The sequence below is a fragment of the Oncorhynchus gorbuscha genome, linkage group LG04 (genome assembly GCF_021184085.1).
Source record: "Oncorhynchus gorbuscha isolate QuinsamMale2020 ecotype Even-year linkage group LG04, OgorEven_v1.0, whole genome shotgun sequence".
NCBI lineage: Eukaryota > Metazoa > Chordata > Actinopteri > Salmoniformes > Salmonidae > Oncorhynchus > Oncorhynchus gorbuscha.
In genome coordinates, this window is record NC_060176.1 from 20,164,597 (window position 1) to 20,184,344 (window position 19,748).

At 51.1% G+C, this 19,748-nt stretch overlaps 1 protein-coding gene across 1 annotated transcript in view; it reads left to right on the forward strand.

Annotated features, from left to right (window-relative positions):
- LOC124033812 (immunoglobulin superfamily DCC subclass member 4-like) overlaps positions 1 to 19,748 on the forward strand; it is a 60,528-nt gene that overhangs the window by 25,208 nt on the left and 15,572 nt on the right. The window contains exons 3-10 of the mRNA XM_046346159.1: positions 3,455 to 3,596; positions 7,510 to 7,643; positions 14,202 to 14,339; positions 14,918 to 15,070; positions 15,255 to 15,665; positions 16,017 to 16,181; positions 17,872 to 18,009; positions 19,264 to 19,437. Coding sequence (XP_046202115.1) covers positions 3,455 to 3,596; positions 7,510 to 7,643; positions 14,202 to 14,339; positions 14,918 to 15,070; positions 15,255 to 15,665; positions 16,017 to 16,181; positions 17,872 to 18,009; positions 19,264 to 19,437 — 1,455 coding nt within the window. The remainder of the gene's footprint in view (positions 1 to 3,454; positions 3,597 to 7,509; positions 7,644 to 14,201; positions 14,340 to 14,917; positions 15,071 to 15,254; positions 15,666 to 16,016; positions 16,182 to 17,871; positions 18,010 to 19,263; positions 19,438 to 19,748) is intronic.

The window sequence follows — 19,748 nt, forward strand, 5'->3', positions numbered from 1 at the left end:
CTGGGAACAGGTAGGCGCCACACTGGTGGTGTCCTGGGAACAGGTAGGCTCCACACTGGTGATGTCCTGGGAACAGGTAGACTCCACACTGGTGGTGTCCTGGGAACAGGTAGGCTCCACACTGGTGATGTCCTGGGAACAGGTAGGCTCCACACTGGTGGTGTCCTGGGAACAGGTAGGCTCCACACTGGTGATGTCCTAGGAACTGGTAGGCTCCACACTGGTGGTGTCCTGGGAACAGGTAGGCTCCACACCGGTGGTGTCCTGGGAACAGGTAGGCTCCACACCGGTGGTGTCCTGGGAACAGGTAGGCTCCACACCGGTGGTGTCCTGGGAACAGGTTGGCTCCACACCGTTGGTGTCCTGGGAACAGGAAGGCTCCACACCGGTGGTGTCCTGGGAACAGGTAGGCTCCACACCGGTGGTGTCCTGGGAACAGGTAGGCTCCACACTGGTGGTGCCCTGGGAACAGGAAGGCTCCACACCGGTGGTGTCCTGAGAACAGGAAGGCTCCACACTGGTGGTGCCCTGGGAACAGGAAGGCTCCACACCGGTGGTGTCCTGGGAAGAGGTAGGCTCCACACCCGTGGGTTGAGGACAGAGGGGGAAAGGGGGTGAGCGAGAGAGGGGTGAAGAGTAGGATGGAGAGAGAGAGGGAGTGAGAGAGATAGAAGGTAGCAAGAGATCCTCTCCCCTCTCCCTCCCTCCCTCCCTCCCTCTCTCCTCTCCCCTCCCTCTCTTCTCTCCCCTCCCTCACTCCTCCCCCTCTCTCCCCTCCCTCTCTCCTCTCCCCTCTCCTCCCCCTCTCTCCTCTCCCCTCCCCTCCTCTCTCTCCCCCCCTCTCTCTCTCTCCCCTCCTCCCTCTCTCCCCTCCCTCTCTCCCTCCCTCTCTCTCTCCTCTCCCTCTCCCTCTCTCCTCCCTCCCTCTCTCCGCTCTCTCCCTCCCTCTCCCTCTCTCTCTCCCCTCCCTCCTCCTCCCTCTCCTCTCTCCTCTCCCTTACCTCTCTCCTCCCCTTTCTCCCCTCCCTCTCCCCTCTCCTCTCTCCCCTCCCTTTCTCCTCCTCTCTCCTCTCCTCTCTGCTCTCTCCTCTCCCCTCTTCTCTCCCCTCCCCTTTCACCCCTCTCCCCTCTCCTCTCCTCTTTCCCCTCCCTCTCTCCTCTCCTCTCTCCTCTCTCTCTCTCCTCTCTCCTCTCTCCTCTACTCTCTCCTCTATCCTCTCTCCCTTACCTCCCCTCTCCCCTCTCCCCTCTCCTCTCTCCCCTCTCCTCTCTCCTCTCCTCTCTCATCTCCCGTCACACTCTGCTCCCATAGAACTGCTTTCATTATCCTCTGTAAAAGTGGCAGTCTTTAATCAGTCATTAGCTTTGTGTAGAATGGGACTGTATCCTCTGTGGAGGTTCCTCCTTTTGTCAGCTGTCACATGCCTATTTATGATAATGCCTTGTTTGGGGGGGATGAGGGGACAATGAGGTAGGGAGGTGATGACTGAGAGGGATGAAGGGAGGGAGGTGACTGAGGAGTTAGGATTGGTGAAAAGAGAAGGAAGTCGGAAGGTAGGGGAGGATACGTTGGGTAGGAAGGGAAGATGGGATATTTGGGTGGGAGGTCACTGAGGAGTTTGGGATGGTGAAGGCAGAGGCTGTTCTGGGAGAGAGATTAATAAGTGTGTCCTTCAGAAGGTGTCTGTGGAGGGAGCTGGTAAATGTAATGTGCTGTAGACTACTACTGCTGTGAGATGGATGGGCTGCTGGAGACAAGCAGTGCCAAGGGCCTGCATGCAATGGGCCTCAACGAGCAGACCGACATTGAGCAGAGAGACCAGAGGCCCATGTCTGTCTGTCTGTCTTTCTGTCTGTCTCATGTCTTTACCACCACCAATTAGGAGGCAGAACACCACGTGATAATTGTATGACAGTCCTTCGTCTTTAATACTCTAAACATGTTTGATGTGCATGGCTGTTCTGAATGCTCCTTTCATGTGACTTCGTCCAAAAAGTGAGTGAGTCAGTTAAAGAGGGGGGGGTAAATCGCGGTAGAGGAGGAGGGGAGGAGAGGAGTTGGTGGACATGCCGATAGACAGAGAACAGGGAAGCCATGTGTTGTGGTCGGAGAGTACAAGGGGAGGGGAAGAAAGTTGCAATCTGATCGCTGAGGGGCCAAAGACAGAAAGAGAGGGGGAATATAGAGGACAGGAGAGAGAAAGAGAGGGGGAATAGAGAGGACAGGAGAGAGAAAGAGAGGGGGAATAGAGAGGACAGGAGAGAGAAAGAGAGGGGGAATAGAGAGGACAGGAGAGAGAAAGAGAGGGGGAATAGAGAGGACAGGAGAGAGAAAGAGAGGGGGAATAGAGAGGACAGGAGAGAGAAAGAGAGGGGAGGCACAGAGAGAACAGGAACAGACAGAGAAGGGAGGCACAGAGAGAACAGGAACAGACAGAGAAGGGAGAGACTACAAATAAATGTGCTATGGATTGAACTCAAGACATGCTAACAGATTTACAGATACAGTAATCTACTTCATCTGGTCCATTCACTCAGTAAGTTAACCATTAGCCCAGTTGGCCACAAGAGTTACAAGTGCTAGCTTACTTTACACTATTGGATGACCTGTTATCTATCTAGCTGCTCTGTGGAGCTCTGCTCTGTGTGCTCATTGAGAAACTTTGCTCCGTGTGTGTGTGTGTGTGTGTGTGTGTGTGTGTGTGTGTGTGTGTGTGTGTGTGTGTGTGTGTGTGTGTGTGTGTGTGTGTGTGTGTGTGTGTGTGTGTGTGTGTACAGCATCTAGTTTATGCAATGACAGGTGCTGAGCTTATTTGTGCTGTTAGTCAGCTAATAATATGTGGCTTTCTAAAGAACTTTGCCATGTGAGAATCAGCTCAGAAGTAGTTGTGACAGATTAATGTTTGGTCGCTGGGTAGGATTAGCCCTTATATGTGTTATGAAGCATGGTTTACGCGTCACATTTTCTAATCAGTTCAAAATGTATTTTTAATGTATGTCTTGGGATTTTACAGTCCAATGGAGAAATTAGGAACAACTTCAGGATGTAAGATGGATGGGCTGCTTTATGTATGGCTTTATGTCTAGTCTGTCACAGCGGTTTGGTGAGAATACAATTTGAAGGTCATCTTGGATATGTATGTTCAGTTCTTTAGGACTGCAGGCTGGACAGAACAGCTTGCAGCCCTGGAGCTGATTGATGAGGTAGTCAGAGCTCTTGTGTTCCCCCATAATGCCCAAAATCAGTCTGGCCTCAGGTCAGGGGCCCCCTTAGCCCTCCCTATAAGACTCAGCTCCAGGACTCACTGCTGCCCCCTGCTGTTAACTACAGTTATCACGTGTGGGCTACAGACAAGCTGACTGTATCTCTCTCTGTGTCTCTTTCTCTCTCTTTCTCCCTCCCTCTCTCTTGCTGTCTCTCTCTATCTCCCTCACCTTTCTCCCTCACTCCCAGCGCTGTCTCGTTTCCATCAGGACCCAGAGGCCCAGGTGGTGCCCCTTGGGGGTGCTTCCCGCTTTGAGTGCCAGATAGACGGAGTGCCCACGCCAAGGATAACCTGGGAGAAGGACCAGGAACCCATCCCCAGCCAGCCTAGGTGAGACGCGCACACACACACGCACAGTCTCACACACGCACGCACGCACACACACACACACACACACACCCACACACACACACACACACACACACACACGCACACGCACACGCACACACACACACTCACACACACACACACACACACACACACACACACACACACACACACACACACACACACACACACACACATTCTCACGCACGCACCCACACACACACACACACACACACACACACACACACACACACACACACACACACACACACACACACACACACACACACACACACACACACACACACACACACACACACACACACACATACACACATGGTGATGCACTCCAGCAGAGCCTGACAGTAAGTGATTGTCTGTTCTACTTGGTCCCAATGCTGTCCCCTGATTAAGCTCCAGCCAGACAGTGGAGACTGGATCTGTTCTAAGGTCCATGCTGCCACTGATCATGTGAGGGCTGTGCTCCCTCCTCCACCATTCTACTTCATTGCATAATGGCAGTCAGGGAATAACCTGAGAATTTGGTAGGAAGTTCAATTAAATGAGTACATGTTGGTCTTTTTCAGTAGTGCAGAGTTCAGAGATAAGGGATGGGACACAGATCTGTTGGTTTCCTCTCTGTCTGTCAGCCAGAGGCTGAAGGTCAGGGCCACAAAGTGCAGCCAGGTCACTTTCTCTTCTGTTTGTTCTACTCCCAAAAACCCTCCTACATCTCCCTTTCACATGGCTACAGGCGGAGGCCAGTCCAGTAACTGGGAACTGATGTGCTTTGAATCGAATTGGGTAGAAAGATGCACATAATCTACTGCACATGACTCCACTCCCTCCCTTCTCCTCCCTGGCCTTTCCTCTCTCCTCGCTCTCGCTCCCTTCTCCTCCCTGGCCTTTCCTCTCTCCTCGCTCTCGCTCCCTTCTCCTCCCTGGCCTTTCCTCTCTCCTCGCTCTCGCTCCCTTCTCCTCCCTGGCCTTTCCTCTCTCCTCGCTCTCGCTCCCTTCTCCTCCCTGGCCTTTCCTCTCTCCTCGCTCTCCCTCCCTTCTCCTCCCTGGCCTTTCCTCTCTCCTCGCTCTCCCTCCCTTCTCCTCCCTGGCCTTTCCTCTCTCCTCGCTCTCGCTCCCTTCTCCTCCCTGGCCTTTCCTCTCTCCTTGCTCTCCCTCCCTTCTCCTCCCTGGCCTTTCCTCTCTCCTCGCTCTCCCTCCCTTCTCCTCCCTGGCCTTTCCTCTCTCCTCGCTCTCGCTCCCTTCTCCTCCCTGGCCTTTCCTCTCTCCTCGCTCTCGCTCCCTTCTCCTCCCTGGCCTTTCCTCTCTCCTCGCTCTCGCTCCCTTCTCCTCCCTGGCCTTTCCTCTCTCCTCGCTCTCGCTCCCTTCGTCTCCCTCATGGGAGAGATTTGGCCCTTTTTAAATTAAGTTACACTTTTTTTCCACCTGCTCTGTCCTTACCAATCATAGAAAGACTGGCAGCTGTTTGTTAGTCATTTAGATGCATATCGCACACACTCGGCATGTGTGTACGCGCATGTGCACACACACACACACACACACTTATGCGGTATACAGTATACAGTGAATTACTGTTCATGGCTTGCCTCGGAGTGATCATGTGCCGAGTTGACGGCCTGTATATGTTTGCCCTTCAAAGGCCATGGCCCACATGTGGCTGTTCACATGACGACTTGTTTAAGTGTGTGTCTCATGTTGAATGCCCAGGAAATGGCCAGCTTTCCTTCATTAACATGGTTAAACTGACTAACATTACTATAACGTTCCAGGACCCTTGCTGCTGACCATCCTTGACCACACAGAGTGGACAAGGGCATCAGAGGAGCGGAAAGGGGGGTGGGGTGGGGGGCAGGACCAGAGTGCTAACAACACTCTGTGTATTGACATTCAGGGCTGAACAGCGGAGAATCATGTAGCGTTACCGATAGAAACCCCCGATTTAATGCCGTCTTGTCTGCCTGAAAACTCAAATGCACACTCTCACAGCCGAGCAGTGGCCACACACACACACACACACACACACACACACACACACACACACACACACACACACACACACACACACACACACACACACACACACACACACACACACACACACACACACACACTCTCTCACTAGTCACCAGAAACGGTCCCACACTCATGCTCATTTACCCAAGCACTTAACGCTATTGACGTTTCTGCCTCAGCTCTGCTGTTGGCTATACATTTGTGCCTGCCTGACATTATTAGAGGCATCTGGCTCAAAAACAGTCTATCCCTGTGTGACCCATAGGCCAATGCTGAACCAAATGCTGAACCAAGCTGTACAGTGCTGTGATGTTGTTGTGCTGACACAATGTGGTAGTAATGGGCAGCAGTAGAGATGAGACCCTGACCAGAGACCAGTGTTGTGTGCAGTCTCTCTATTGCACAGATGAGCTCTCTGTCTGTCTGTCAGGGCATTACTAGTCCATCATCATAGAGTTAAAAGGCTGTGGAATAGGAGTTGAATAGTGGAAAGCCCAGGCCTCAGGCTTGGAGGAACCATCCGGGTGTGTGTGTGTGTGTGTGTGTGTGTGTGTGTGTGTGTGTGTGTGTGTGTGTGTGTGTGTGTGTGTGTGTGTGTGTGTGTGTGTGTGTGTGTGTGTGTGTGTGTGTGTGTGTGTGTGTGTGTGTGTGTGTGTGTGTGTGTGTGTGTGTGTGTGTGTGGAACCTGACCGGTCTTCCATGGCAGCAGAGGGGCAAGGAGGGAGGGAGGGAGGAGGAAGAGGAGCTGGTGGGTGAAAGAGAGATAAATATTGACAAGAGTCGGCACAACCAGCAGCCATGGCTGCTTCTAAATGCTGTTTTGCAATGCGCAATCTCTCTGACCTAGATTGAGAGCTCATTGTTCTCTTACATCTATCAGTAAAGATTTCTAAACCATTCTTTCTTTCTAGTCTCTTCTTTTTCTCCCCTGTTTACATATTCTTTGTCATTAGGAATACAATGTATTTAGTGTCATTTCTTTCTTCTTCCTTTCTTTTGTCTACTTTAATTTGAGATTCCATATTTGTGGACGGCGTTATGCTAAATAGCGGTTAGATATAAGGAGAGTGTAGCCTAATGGCCGTCACTGGAGACCTACTCCTGCAGTTCTGTATGGTGGTAATGAGCGTGTACACAGTTGGAGATTACCAGTGAGTCATTATATCTCACTAAGCACTAGTTCTTGCACTCTCCCCCTTCCACACTCTCTCTCCTTCCCACCCTCTCCCCCTTCCACACACTCTCTCTCCTTCCCACCCTCTCCCCCCCCTTCCACCTTCCCTCTCCTTCCACACCCTCTCCCCCCTTCCCCTTCCACACTCTCTCTCCTTCCCACCCTCTCCCCCTTCCACACACTCTCTCTCCTTCCCACCCTCTCCCCCTTCCACACTCTCTCTCCTTCCCACCCTCTCCCCCTTCCACACACTCTCTCTCCTTCCCACCCTCTCCCCTTCCACACACTCTCTCTCCTTCCCACCCTCTCCCCCTTCCACACACTCTCTCTCCTTCCCACCCTCTCTCCCTTCCACACTCTCTCTCCTTCCCACCCTCTCCCCTTCCACACTCTCTCTCCTTCCCACCCTCTCTCCCTTCCACACTCTCTCTCCTTCCCACCCTCTCCCCCTTCCACACACTCTCTCTCCTTCCCACCCTCTCTCCCTTCCACACTCTCCTTCCCACCCTCTCCCCCTTCCACACACTCTCTCTCCTTCCCACCCTCTCCCCCTTCCACACACTCTCTCTCCTTCCCACCCTCTCTCCCTTCCACACTCTCTCTCCTTCCCACCCTCTCCCGCTTCCACACACTCTCTCTCCTTCCCACCCTCTCCCCCTTCCACACACTCTCTCTCCTTCCCACCCTCTCTCCCTTTCCCTCTGTCTCCAGGTTCATCTCTCTCCCTAACGGTGTGCTCCAGATCTTGGGGGCGGTTAAGGAGGATGGGGGTGCGTACCGCTGTGTGGCCTCCAACTTTGCCCGGAAACGCTTCAGCCAGGATGCCATCCTCACTGTCACTACGGGTATGTTATGCTCTCTCAGTCTCTCTCTCTCTCTCTCTCTCTCTCTCTCGCTGATGACGTCTGTAGCCAATCCCTTTGGACGTGCTTGACCCCCTCTGTCTCGGTGTGTTCTTTAAATAGCCTATTTAGTGGATGGCTTCCTGCTTATATGTATTTCCTGAGAGAGGTAAAGAGACAGAGACGGCTCCAGACCTATGGTCTCGTGTCTGATATCAGCAGGTTGTAAGCAGTATACACAGCCTCGCTCTGCTCTCCTCACCCACGTCTCTTCCCTTCTGACAAAAGGTGCATTACTGATGGAGATCAATCCTGGCCTTCAATTGGTTCCGTCAAACTTTAGTGTCTGTGAAAGGCCTATGTCTAGATCTGCTTCTATGTGAGCGTTGGCACGCAAACAGAAAGAGAGAGAGAGAGACCTGAGCATCAGAAACATGTCCGAGTCTTTATACCTATTGGCCCTATTGAGCTTGTTGCCTGGACACAAGACTGAACTGTGTGGGAATGTCTGCATCCTGTGGAACAGCGAGGGAAACAGAGATGAATCACCACTCTGCACCCTGCAGCATGTCCACACACACACTCACAGACAGGCACGCACTATAAGGGCACAGGGCGAAACCCAGATGCAGACATGGGAGGCGGGTGGTTCGAGTCTCTGATATTTATTATAATCTAAGGGGCAGGCAAGAGAATGGTCGTGGACAGGCAAGAGATCATAACAAGGTCAGAGACCAGGAGGTACAGAGTGGCAGGCAGGCTCGAGGTCAGGGCGGGCAGTATGGTCAGGCAGGCTCGAGGTCAGGGCAGGCAGTATGGTCGGGCAGGCTCGAGGTCAGAGACCAGGAGGTACAGAGTGGCAGGCAGGCTCGAGGTCAGGGCAGGCAGTATGGTCAGGCAGGCTCGAGGTCAGGGCAGGCAGTATGGTCAGGCAGGCTCGAGGTCAGAGCAGGCAGTATGGTCAGGCAGGCTCGAGGTCAGGGCAGGCAGTATGGTCAGGCAGGCTCGAGGCCAGGGCAGGCAGTATGGTCAGGCAGGCTCGAGGTCAGGGCAGGCAGTATGGTCAGGCAGGCTCGAGGTCAGGGCAGGCAGTATGGTCAGGCAGGCTCGAGGTCAGAGCAGGCAGTATGGTCAGGCAGGCTCGAGGTCAGAGCAGGCAGTATGGTCAGGCAGGCTCGAGGTCAGGGCAGGCAGTATGGTCAGGCAGGCTCGAGGTCAGGGCAGGCAGTATGGTCAGGCAGGCTCGAGGTCAGGGCAGGCAGTATGGTCAGGCAGGCTCGAGGTCAGGGCAGGCAGTATGGTCAGGCAGGCTCGAGGTCAGGGCAGGCAGTATGGTCAGGCAGGCTCGAGGTCAGACCAGGCAGTATGGTCAGGTAGGCTCGAGGTCAGAGCAGGCAGTATGGTCAGGCAGGATCGAGGTCAGAGACCAGGAGGTACAGAGTGGCAGGCAGGATCGAGGTCAGGGCAGGCAGTATGGTCAGGCAAGCTCGAGGTCAGGGCAGGCAGTATGGTCAGGCAGGCTCGAGGTCAGGGCAGGCAGTATGGTCAGGCAGGCTCGAGGTCAGGGCAGGCAGTATGGTCAGGCAGGCTCGAGGTCAGGGCAGGCAGTATGGTCAGGCAGGCTCGAGGTCAGGGCAGGCAGTATGGTCAGGCAGGCTCGAGGTCAGAGCAGGCAGTATGGTCAGGCAGGCTCGAGGTCAGGGCAGGCAGTATGGTCAGGCAGGCTCGAAGTCAGAGACCAGGAGGTACAGAGTGGCAGGCAGGCTCGACGTCAGGGCAGGCATGGTCAGGCAGGCTGGTCAGGCAGGCTCGAGGTCAGGGCAGGCAGTATGGTCAGGCAGGCTCGAGGGCAGGCAGTATGGTCAGGCAGGCTCAAGGTCAGGGCAGGCAGTATGGTCAGGCAGGCTCGAGGTCAGAGCAGGCAGTATGGTCAGGCAGGCTCGAGGTCAGAGCAGGCAGTATGGTCAGGCAGGCTCGAGGTCAGGGCAGGCAGTATGGTCAGGCAGGCTCGAGGTCAGAGACCAGGAGGTACAGAGTGGCAGGCAGGCTCGAGGTCAGGGCAGGCAGTATGGTCAGGCAGGCTCGAGGTCAGGGCAGGCAGTATGGTCAGGCAGGCTCGAGGTCAGGGCAGGCAGTATGGTCAGGCAGGCTCGAGGTCAGGGCAGGCAGTATGGTCAGGCAGGCTCGAGGTCAGAGACCAGGAGGTACAGAGTGGCAGGCAGGCTCGAGGTCAGAGCAGGCAGTATGGTCAGGCAGGCTCGAGGTCAGGGCAGGCAGTATGGTCAGGCAGGCTCGAGGTCAGGGCAGGCAGTATGGTCAGGCAGGCTCGAGGTCAGGGCAGGCAGTATGGTCAGGCAGGCTCGAGGTCAGGGCAGGCAGTATGGTCAGGCAGGCTCGAGGTCAGGGCAGGCAGTATGGTCAGGCAGGCTCGAGGTCAGGGCAGGCAGTATGGTCAGGCAGGCTCGAGGTCAGGGCAGGCAGTATGGTCAGGCAGGCTCGAGGTCAGGGCAGGCAGTATGGTCAGGCAGGCTCGAGGTCAGGGCAGGCAGTATGGTCAGGCAGGCTCGAGGTCAGGGCAGGCAGTATGGTCAGGCAGGCAGTATGGTCAGGCAGGCTCGAGGTCAGGGCAGGCAGTATGGTCAGGCAGGCTCGAGGTCAGGGCAGGCAGTATGGTCAGGCAGGCTCGAGGTCAGGGCAGGCAGTATGGTCAGGCAGGCTCGAGGTCAGGGCAGGCTCGAGGTCAGGGCAGGCAGTATGGTCAGGCAGGCTCGAGGTCAGGGCAGGCAGTATGGTCAGGCAGGCTCGAGGTCAGGGCAGGCTCGAGGTCAGGGCAGGCAGTATGGTCAGGCAGGCTCGAGGTCAGGGCAGGCAGTATGGTCAGGCAGGCTCGAGGTCAGGGCAGGCAGTATGGTCAGGCAGGCTCGAGGTCAGGGCAGGCAGTATGGTCAGGCAGGCTCGAGGTCAGAGACCAGGAGGTACAGAGTGGCAGGCAGGCTCGAGGTCAGGGCAGGCAGTATGGTCAGGCAGGCTCGAGGTCAGGGCAGGCAGTATGGTCAGGCAGGCTCGAGGTCAGGGCAGGCAGTATGGTCAGGCAGGCTCGAGGTCAGGGCAGGCAGTATGGTCAGGCAGGCTCGAGGTCAGGGCAGGCAGTATGGTCAGGCAGGCTCGAGGTCAGGGCAGGCAGTATGGTCAGGCAGGCTCGAGGTCAGGGCAGGCAGTATGGTCAGGCAGGCTCGAGGTCAGGGCAGGCAGTATGGTCAGGCAGGCTCGAGGTCAGGGCAGGCAGTATGGTCAGGCAGGCTCGAGGTCAGGGCAGGCAGTATGGTCAGGCAGGCTCAAGGTCAGGGCAGGCAGTATGGTCAGGCAGGCTCGAGGTCAGGGCAGGCTCGAGGTCAGGGCAGGCAGTATGGTCAGGCAGGCTCGAGGTCAGGGCAGGCAGTATGGTCAGGCAGGCTCGAGGTCAGGGCAGGCAGTATGGTCAGGCATGCTGGTTCAGAGTCAAGGCAGGCAAGGGTAAAAACCGCGAGGACGAGCAAAAGAGAGATAAGAAGAAAAAAAAAAGCAGGCACATGGAAAACCACACTGGTTGGCTTGACAAGACAAGCTGGCAACAGACAAACAGGGAACACTGGAATAAATACTAATGGGGAAAATGGCTGACACCTGGAGGTGGGAGGAGACAATCACAAAGACAGGTGAAACAGATCAGGGCATGACACGCACATTCACAAATAGACTTTGCATTATGTTGATGACTCAATACTCCTTAACACACTTACTGTATACCTTCCTTCTCTCCCACACACACGGATGAGTACACACACACACACACACACACACACACACACACACACACACACACACACACACACACACACACACACACACACACACACACACACACACACATATTTCACACACGCACACACACACCACTCTCACAGTCACACAGACAGCCTGAGCAGGTGAAGAAATTACAGCATTCCTGCCTTTTTCACACCTCCCAATATCCAAAAGACTGTTTGAAGGGATGCTAGCTTACAGTAGCAGGTATTTGGTGTGACACAAAGCCCTGCTGCCTTAGAAACCTGAAGGTCAGAGAAGAAAGCACTCTTTTGAGGCATTACGTAAAACATGTCAAATCTAATGCCATTACATCTCTAGCTTTCACTTTGGAAGAGGTTTATGAATGGAATACCTGAACACCAATGTCATCTTCCCTACAGAATAATTCTGAGCACATCAACTCCACTTATTCAGTTGTACATTACGTCTATACCTTTATATACTGAACCAAAATATAAACTCAACATGCAACAATTTCAACGATTTTACTGAGTTACAGTTCATATCAGGAAATCAGTCAATTGAAAGAAATGTATTTGGCTCTAATCTATGGGCCTTACATGACTGGGCAGCCACCTACTGGGGAGCCAGGCCCAGCCGATCATAATGAGCATGTCCCCACAAAAGGGCTTTATTACAGACAGAAATACTACTCAGCCCCACCCCCCCACCACCCCTCATCAGACGATCATGCAGATGGAGAAGCCGGATATGGAGGTCCTGAGCTTGCGTGGTTACATGAGGCCGGACATTCTTGCAGTCAGCATGCCTATTGCACGCTCCCTCAAAAAATCTGTGGCATTGAGTTGTGTGACAAAACATTTTAAAGTGGCCTTTTATTGTCCACAGCACAAGGTGCACCTGTGTAATGATCATGCTGTTTATCTTGGCAAAGGATAAATGTTCACTAACAGGGATGTAAACCAATTTGTGCACCAAATTTGAGAGAAATAAGCTATGTATGGAAAATATCCGGTATTTTCAGATCATGAAACATGGGACGAACGCTTTGCTTTTAGATTTTTGTTCAGTGTACTTTCTCTCTCTCATCCACGCATACACATGCATGCAAAGCACACACATACGCACACACACTCTGAGCACAGAACTTATACAAAACCCTATCAAGGCACATCCTGCAATCCTGGGAGAACTCGACTGGCCCATTTAAAACCTTAAGCCCTCATGCATAACCAAGTAGTGCTGTATGTATGCTCAATGATTAATTTATAATGTGCTTACAGTATCCCAGGACCCTGCTGGAGCTCTTTATCATAATGTAGGCTCTGAGCAGAGAGACAGGCAGAGCAGGCCCCGGCCCAGGCAGTTTGATGGGCCTCCCCTCCTACCATAATTATCCCCAGAGCCACTCACACAGAGCCACTAAAAATAAGGGCCTCATCTGCTCTGCTAATGCACTCTTCTACTCCTCCAAGAAAATGATGGAGATTTATTTAGTCATATAGTTTGGCAGAATTACACCACCATGCTCTCATAGTAAGGCCTCTCCTCCATTATCTGACTCCCTTCTCCCTCAGATCCCCTCTGTCTCTCTCTCTCTCTCTCTCTCTCTCTGTCAATCCGTCTACAATAACTGACTCCAAAGAGGTTTAGCATACATAATATAGAGCCTTCTGCTCCTCTCTTAAGCCCATTGGGGCAGCTAGCTAGCCTGGTTGTGCAGCATTCAGCATTCTGTTTTAACCAGGCTAGTAGCTAGCTCTGTCTCCTCCACTCATCTTCCTAAACAGTGTTGCCAACCATTTTTCAGTGAGAATCTCTATTGGCTCCTTGATTTGTCGCTAGAAGTCGCTAGATGACATTTTGCATTGCCACGACTACGTCACAGTACCAATTGGCCTTGCTGCGGCACAGCTGCGGTCCCCGATGTCGTGTTTTTGGCCCCTCTCCTGCCGCAAACGCTCTTCCCTTGTGCTTCTCTGCCTGTGTGTGCACCGTTGCTGTGATTTTTGTTACACAGACAGCTTCTCCCATTCTCGTTTGTGGCAGAATTGTGTGGGGAAAGTCACTAAATGCTATCAAAACCATAGAAACTCTCAGGAGCCAAAACTCCCCAAAGGCAGCCTGAAAAGTTGCTGAATTTGTCGCTAAACTCTTTTACCAATATAAGTCACTGGCGGTGTCTGAAAACTTGATAAATATAGCAACAAAGTCACTAAATTGGTAACACTGATCCTAACTAACCGAGAGGGCCAAGCTTTAATCACTGTGGGCCCAAGGGGAAACTAGACTGTTGTCAGGAGATCTTTCCTCCCCTATTGAGAGCTGCTGTGATGTCATAGTGATGGAGAGGACAGGACAGGACTGGTGGTGCTTTCAAAACAATTGGGAACTCGAGGAAACATGGTCAAATCATGACATCAGTGATCTTCAGGCCGGAAAGTCTGAGTTCTATATAGATGCCAGAGTTTCCAGGTTGGAATTCCGAGTTGGATGACCAATCCCAGTTGTCATGAGTTGCGTGTTCAGAGTTGTTACACTGAATCCTGACAAGGGCCCCAGCATTGTCTTACATCAGATAGCACCACGACCCTGCCTAAACTGAGTTCATTGGTAGGTCATTTGTGACATGCCGCGTTAGAATGACGGTGTCTGATATAAGACATTGAGGGTTGGAGTTGGTTGTAAGGCAGCTGTTGATTCCTGTGTCTGTGTTGTGTCTGTGTTGTGTCTGTGTTGTGTCTGTGTGCCCAGGTCCTGGCCCTGCCCAAAGTGAGGTAGTGATTGTGGCACCTCCTCAAAATGCCACAGTGGTGCAAGGGCATCCAGCAGTGATGGAGTGCATGGCCCAGGGGGGGCAGCCCAAACCCCTGGTGTCCTGGAGCAGACAGGGTAAGACTCTCTCTCAATCCCTCCCGAGTGGTGCAGCGGTCTAAGGCATTGCATCTCAGTGCAAGAGGCATCACTACAGTCCCTGGTTCAAATCCAGGCTGTATCAGATACGGCCCTGATTGGAAGTCCCTTAGGGTGGTGCAGAATTGGCCCAGGTTTGGCCGGGGTAGGCCGTAGTTGTAAATAAGAATTTGTTCTTAACTAACTTGCCTAGTTAAATGAAAGAATAGACTCAATACCAATGTCACAATGAGAGCCTGGCCAATACTTTGGTACTAAGCTCCTGTGTTGTTCCTGTAATATCATCTTCATTGTGTTTCATATTTCTACCTTTGCTGACAAAACTCCCGTCATCACAGAGGTCTTACAGTGCCACCTAGTGGCTGGATATGCTCACTATACTTTTTCTGTGATTCACGTTCAACTGCTGAACTGAGCTACCTTGAAATGGCAGTGCCTAGTGTTGTGTGCATGAAACTACTGTTTTTAATTGCTTTAGTTTGGTCTTTTCTGATATTGTTTTCTTTGAAATCGCTTGTCTCTTCTCTGTTCCTTTCTGTTCTTTCTCCTGGACACAGACGGGAAGCCCATCGCCACCGACGTGGTTGTCCTGGAAACCAACCTGGTGATCCCCAACACACGGCGTTACCATGCAGGCGTCTACGTCTGCCGTGCCAACAAACCCAAGACCCGCGAGTTTGTCATCGCTGCGGCTGAACTGCATGTGCCAGGTAAGAGGAAGAATATGTGAGTGTGAGAATGTGGTATAGATTGGATGTTTGGCTTCAATCTTAGATCTCTGATTTGTATTCTTGGCTTTTATCTTAGTTCTCTGGTCCTCTAGTAAATTGTAATATATGCTGCTGTGAAGGATTTTTTCCTTAGAAGGATGTTTCTCTATTCGCATTCTCCCAGCCCCACCAGTGATCCTCCAGCCCCCAGAGACGGTGTCTCTCTCTCGGGGAAACACAGCCAGGTTTGTGTGTAACAGCTCTGGGGAGCCTCCCCCGGCGCTGCACTGGCTGAAGAATGGCAAGACGGTCAAGTCTAACGGACGGGTGAAGACCCAGAGCCCTGGGGTGCTGCTCATCAACCAGCTGGGCCTGGATGACGCAGGGTACTACCAATGCATCGCTGACAACGCTCTGGGGACGGCCTGTGCCACAGCCAAGCTGTCTGTCATTGTGCGAGAGGGTCTACCCAGCCCGCCACACCAGCTCTCTGCCACGCCCCAATCAAGCACCACCGCCCTCCTCACCTGGGAACGGCCCGAACACAACAGTGACCAGATTATAGGCTTCTCTGTGCACTACCAGCCCACTTCAGGTGTGTGTGTGTGTGTGTGTGTGTGTGTGTGTGTGTGTGTGTGTGTGTGTGTGTGTGTGTGTGTGTGTGTGTGTGTGTGTGTGTGTGTGTGTGTGTGTGTGTGTGTGTGTGTGTGTGTGTGTGTGTGTGTGTGTGTGTGTGTGTGTGTGTGTGCGTGTGTGTGCGTGTGTGTGCGTGTGTGTGGCCTGTACATACGACGTCTGCACAAGGATGCTAACTCCTTTCAAGTGTATAGACATTAACATACATAGGTGCCTGGTTCCTCGATAGCATGGTAGAGAAGGACACTGTCAGGTCAGGCTGAGTGTGTCCTGTGCTCCAGGTAAAACACTGGGCTTGTGTGGTCCACAGGCTCTGATCACATGGAATACCAGTTTGCCGTGAACAACGACACCACAGAGTACCATGTGAAGGAGCTACTGCCACACACAGCCTATACCTTCTACGTGGTGGCCTACTCCCCCATGGGAGCTAGTCGCCCGTCACGGCCCGTCACCGTGGAGATGCTGGAGGACGGTGAGTAGACCAAAGACCTCACTTCTCAAAGGAAAACAACAGAGACACAGTTAGATCTAATGCATCCAGATGACAGCCTGCATGAGTCATCATACACTTGAGAGTAAAAAGAACGTATGACACGGTCAATTGTAATACAACCTTTATTATACGTGAGAAACACTCCTAAGTAGATATTGTTGCCCGTCAACTAGCTATGTGATTCTACTTTGTTGCTAGGAGATAATGTAATGAATAAATTGGTATAGTAGCCTGCAGAATAGTATGGTTGATGTATGGATACTAAGAGTGTCCTGTACCTGATCTGACATGCTGTGACCCTCCAGAGAATATGATCGGCTACTTAAGTCACCAGACACTAGATCCAGGGTTATCTGTACTAGAGGTCGACCGATTCTGATTTTTCAACGCCGATACAGATTATTGGAGGACCATAAAAGCCGATACCGATTAATCTGATGACTTTTTATTTATTTATTTGTATTAATGACAATTACAACAACACTGAATGAACACTTATTTTAACTTAATATAATACATAAATAAAATAAATTTAGCCTCAAATAAATAATGAAACATGTTCAATTTGGTTTAAATAATGCAAAAACAAAGTGTTGGAGAAGAAACTAAAAGTGCAATATGTTCCATGTAAAATATGTGCCGTGTAAGAAAGCTAACGTTTCAGTTCCTTGCTCTGAACATGAGAAAATATGAAAGCTGGTGGTTCCTTTTAACATGAGTCTTCAATATTCCCAGGTAAGAAGTTTTAGGTTGTAGTTATTATAGGAACTATAGGACTATTTCCCTCTATACCATTTGTATTTAATTAACCTTTGACTATTGGATGTTCTTATAGGCACTTTAGTATTTCCAGTGTAACAGTATAGCTTCCGTCCCTCTCCTCGCTCCTCCCTGGGCTCGAACCAGCAACACAACGACAATTAGCGCGCGCTAACTAGCTAGCCATTTCACTTCGGTTACACAAGCCTCATCTCGGGAGTTGATAGGCTTGAAGTCATAAACAGCGCAATGCTTGACGCACAATGAAGAGCTGCTGGCAAAACACACGAAAGTGCTGTTTGAATGAATGTTTACGCGCCTGCTTCTGCCTACCACCGCTCAGTCAGATACTTGTATGCTCAGTCAGATTATATGCAACGCAGGACACGCTAGATAATATCTAGTAATATCATCAACCATGTGTAGTTAACTAGTGATTATGATTGATTGTTTTTTATAAGATAAGTTTAATGCTAGCTATCAACTTACCTTGGCTTACTGCATTCACATAACTCCTTGTGGAGTGCAACGAGAGAGAGGCAGGTCGTTATTAAGTTGGACTAGTTAGGGTTGCAAGATTGGATCCCCCGAGCTGACAAGGTGAAAATCTGTCGTTCTGCCCCTGAACAAGGCAGTTAAGCCACCGTTCCTAGGCCGTCATTGAAAATAAGAATGTGTTCTTAACTGACTTGCCTAGTTAAATAAAGATTAAATAAAGGTGTAAAAAAATATATATGAAAAAAAAAATCGGCAAATCGGCAGCCAAGAACACTGATTTCCGATTGTTATGAAAACTTGAAATCAGCCCGAATTAATCGGCCATTCCGATTCATCGGTCGACCTCTAATCTGTACTGCAAACTATATGACACATTAATACTAAGAATGTCCTGCCATGCTCTACCCCACAGTACCCAGTGCCCCTCCCCAGCTGTCCCTGCTCAGCACCTCTCCTACAGACATCAGAGTGATGTGGCTGCCCCTGTCCTCCCAGCACAGCAGAGGAGCTGTCACCCGCTACCGCATCGACTACTCCACACTGGAACAAGGCGAGCACATCACCATGTACTGGCACGGAGGCCACAGTACTACACTGCTGTTATGTGTTCTTATAACGCTGTCCGGTATTAGAACGTGGTGGTACATGTGTTCATGTTTTAGGAAGGCACAAAGCCTCAAATCAATGCATGATTTATGCAACCATAAAGCGTGCGCATCTAAAGTTAGGATTCCTGTAATAGAGAATTATGTTACTTATGGCTGAATGTGTGCCTGTTTGTGTGTCTATGTGTGCTTGTTTGTGTGTCTATGTGTGCCTGTTTGTGTGTCTATGTGTGCCTGTTTGTGTGTCTATGTGTGCCTGTTTGTGTGTCTATGTGTGCCTGTTTGTGTGTCTATGTGTGCCTGTTTGTGTGCCTATGTGTGCGTGTTTGTGTGTCTATGTGCGCGTGTTTGTGTGTCTATGTGTGCCTGTTTGTGTGTCTATGTGTGCCTGTTTGTGTGTCTATGTGTGCCTGTTTGTGTGTCTATGTGTGCCTGTTTGTGTGTCTATGTGTGCCTGTTTGTGTGTCTATGTGTGCCTGTTTGTGTGTCTATGTGTGCCTGTTTGTGTGTCTATGTGTGCCTGTTTGTGTGTCTATGTGTGCCTGTTTGTGTGTCTATGTGTGCCTGTTTGTGTGTCTATGTGTGCTTGTTTGTGTGTCTATGTGTGCCTGTTTGTGTGTCTATGTGTGCCTGTTTGTGTGTCTATGTGTGCCTGTTTGTGTGTCTATGTGTGCCTGTTTGTGTGTCTATGTGTGCCTGTTTGTGTGTCTATATGTGCCTGTTTGTGTGCCTATGTGTGCGTGTTTGTGTGTCTATGTGCGCGTGTTTGTGTGTCTATGTGTGCCTGTTTGTGTGTCTATGTGTGCCTGTTTGTGTGTCTATGTGTGCCTGTTTGTGTGTCTATGTGTGCCTGTTTGTGTGTCTATGTGTGCCTGTTTGTGTGTCTATGTGTGCCTGTTTGTGTGTCTATGTGTGCCTGTTTGTGTGTCTATGTGTGCCTGTTTGTGTGTCTATGTGTGCCTGTTTGTGTGTCTATGTGTGCCTGTTTGTGTGTCTATATGTGCCTGTTTGTGTGCCTATGTGTGCCTGTTTGTGTGTCTATGTGTGCCTGTTTGTGTGTCTATGTGTGAAAGCCCAAAGCATAAAGTATTCTATGTTCTATCCATGGTATACAATGAGTCATCAGGTCTTGCATAATAAGGTCATGGATAATTATGAAGATGGGCTGCATCTTATGTATGTGTGTGTGTTTACTGCAGTGGACAACGTGTTTTCTGTGGAGGTGGGGGGGAATGAGACTCAGTTTACCTTGCGGGAGCTGCAGCCTAACCAGGCCTATCGGCTGCGGATGGCGGCAGGAACGGGAGCAGGCTTTGGTGTGCCATCTGAGTGGGCTCAGCACCACACCCCAGCCCACTTTAACCACAGCATGGGTGAGACCTCGCGCCCTGCCCTCTCTCTTTCTATATATATTTATATATGACACACCTACTCTTTCAAGGGTTGTACATTGTAGAATAATAGTGAAGACATCAAAATGATGAAATAACACTTATGGAATCAAGTAGTAACCAAGAAAGTGAACCTGTCACGGCAACATCCGGTGAAATGGCATAGCGCCAAATTGAAATTAAATTACTAGAAATATTCAACTTTCATGAAATCACACATGCAAAACACCAAATTAAAGCTGCACTTGTTGTTAATCCAGCCAACGTGTCAGATTTCAAAAAGGCTTTATGGC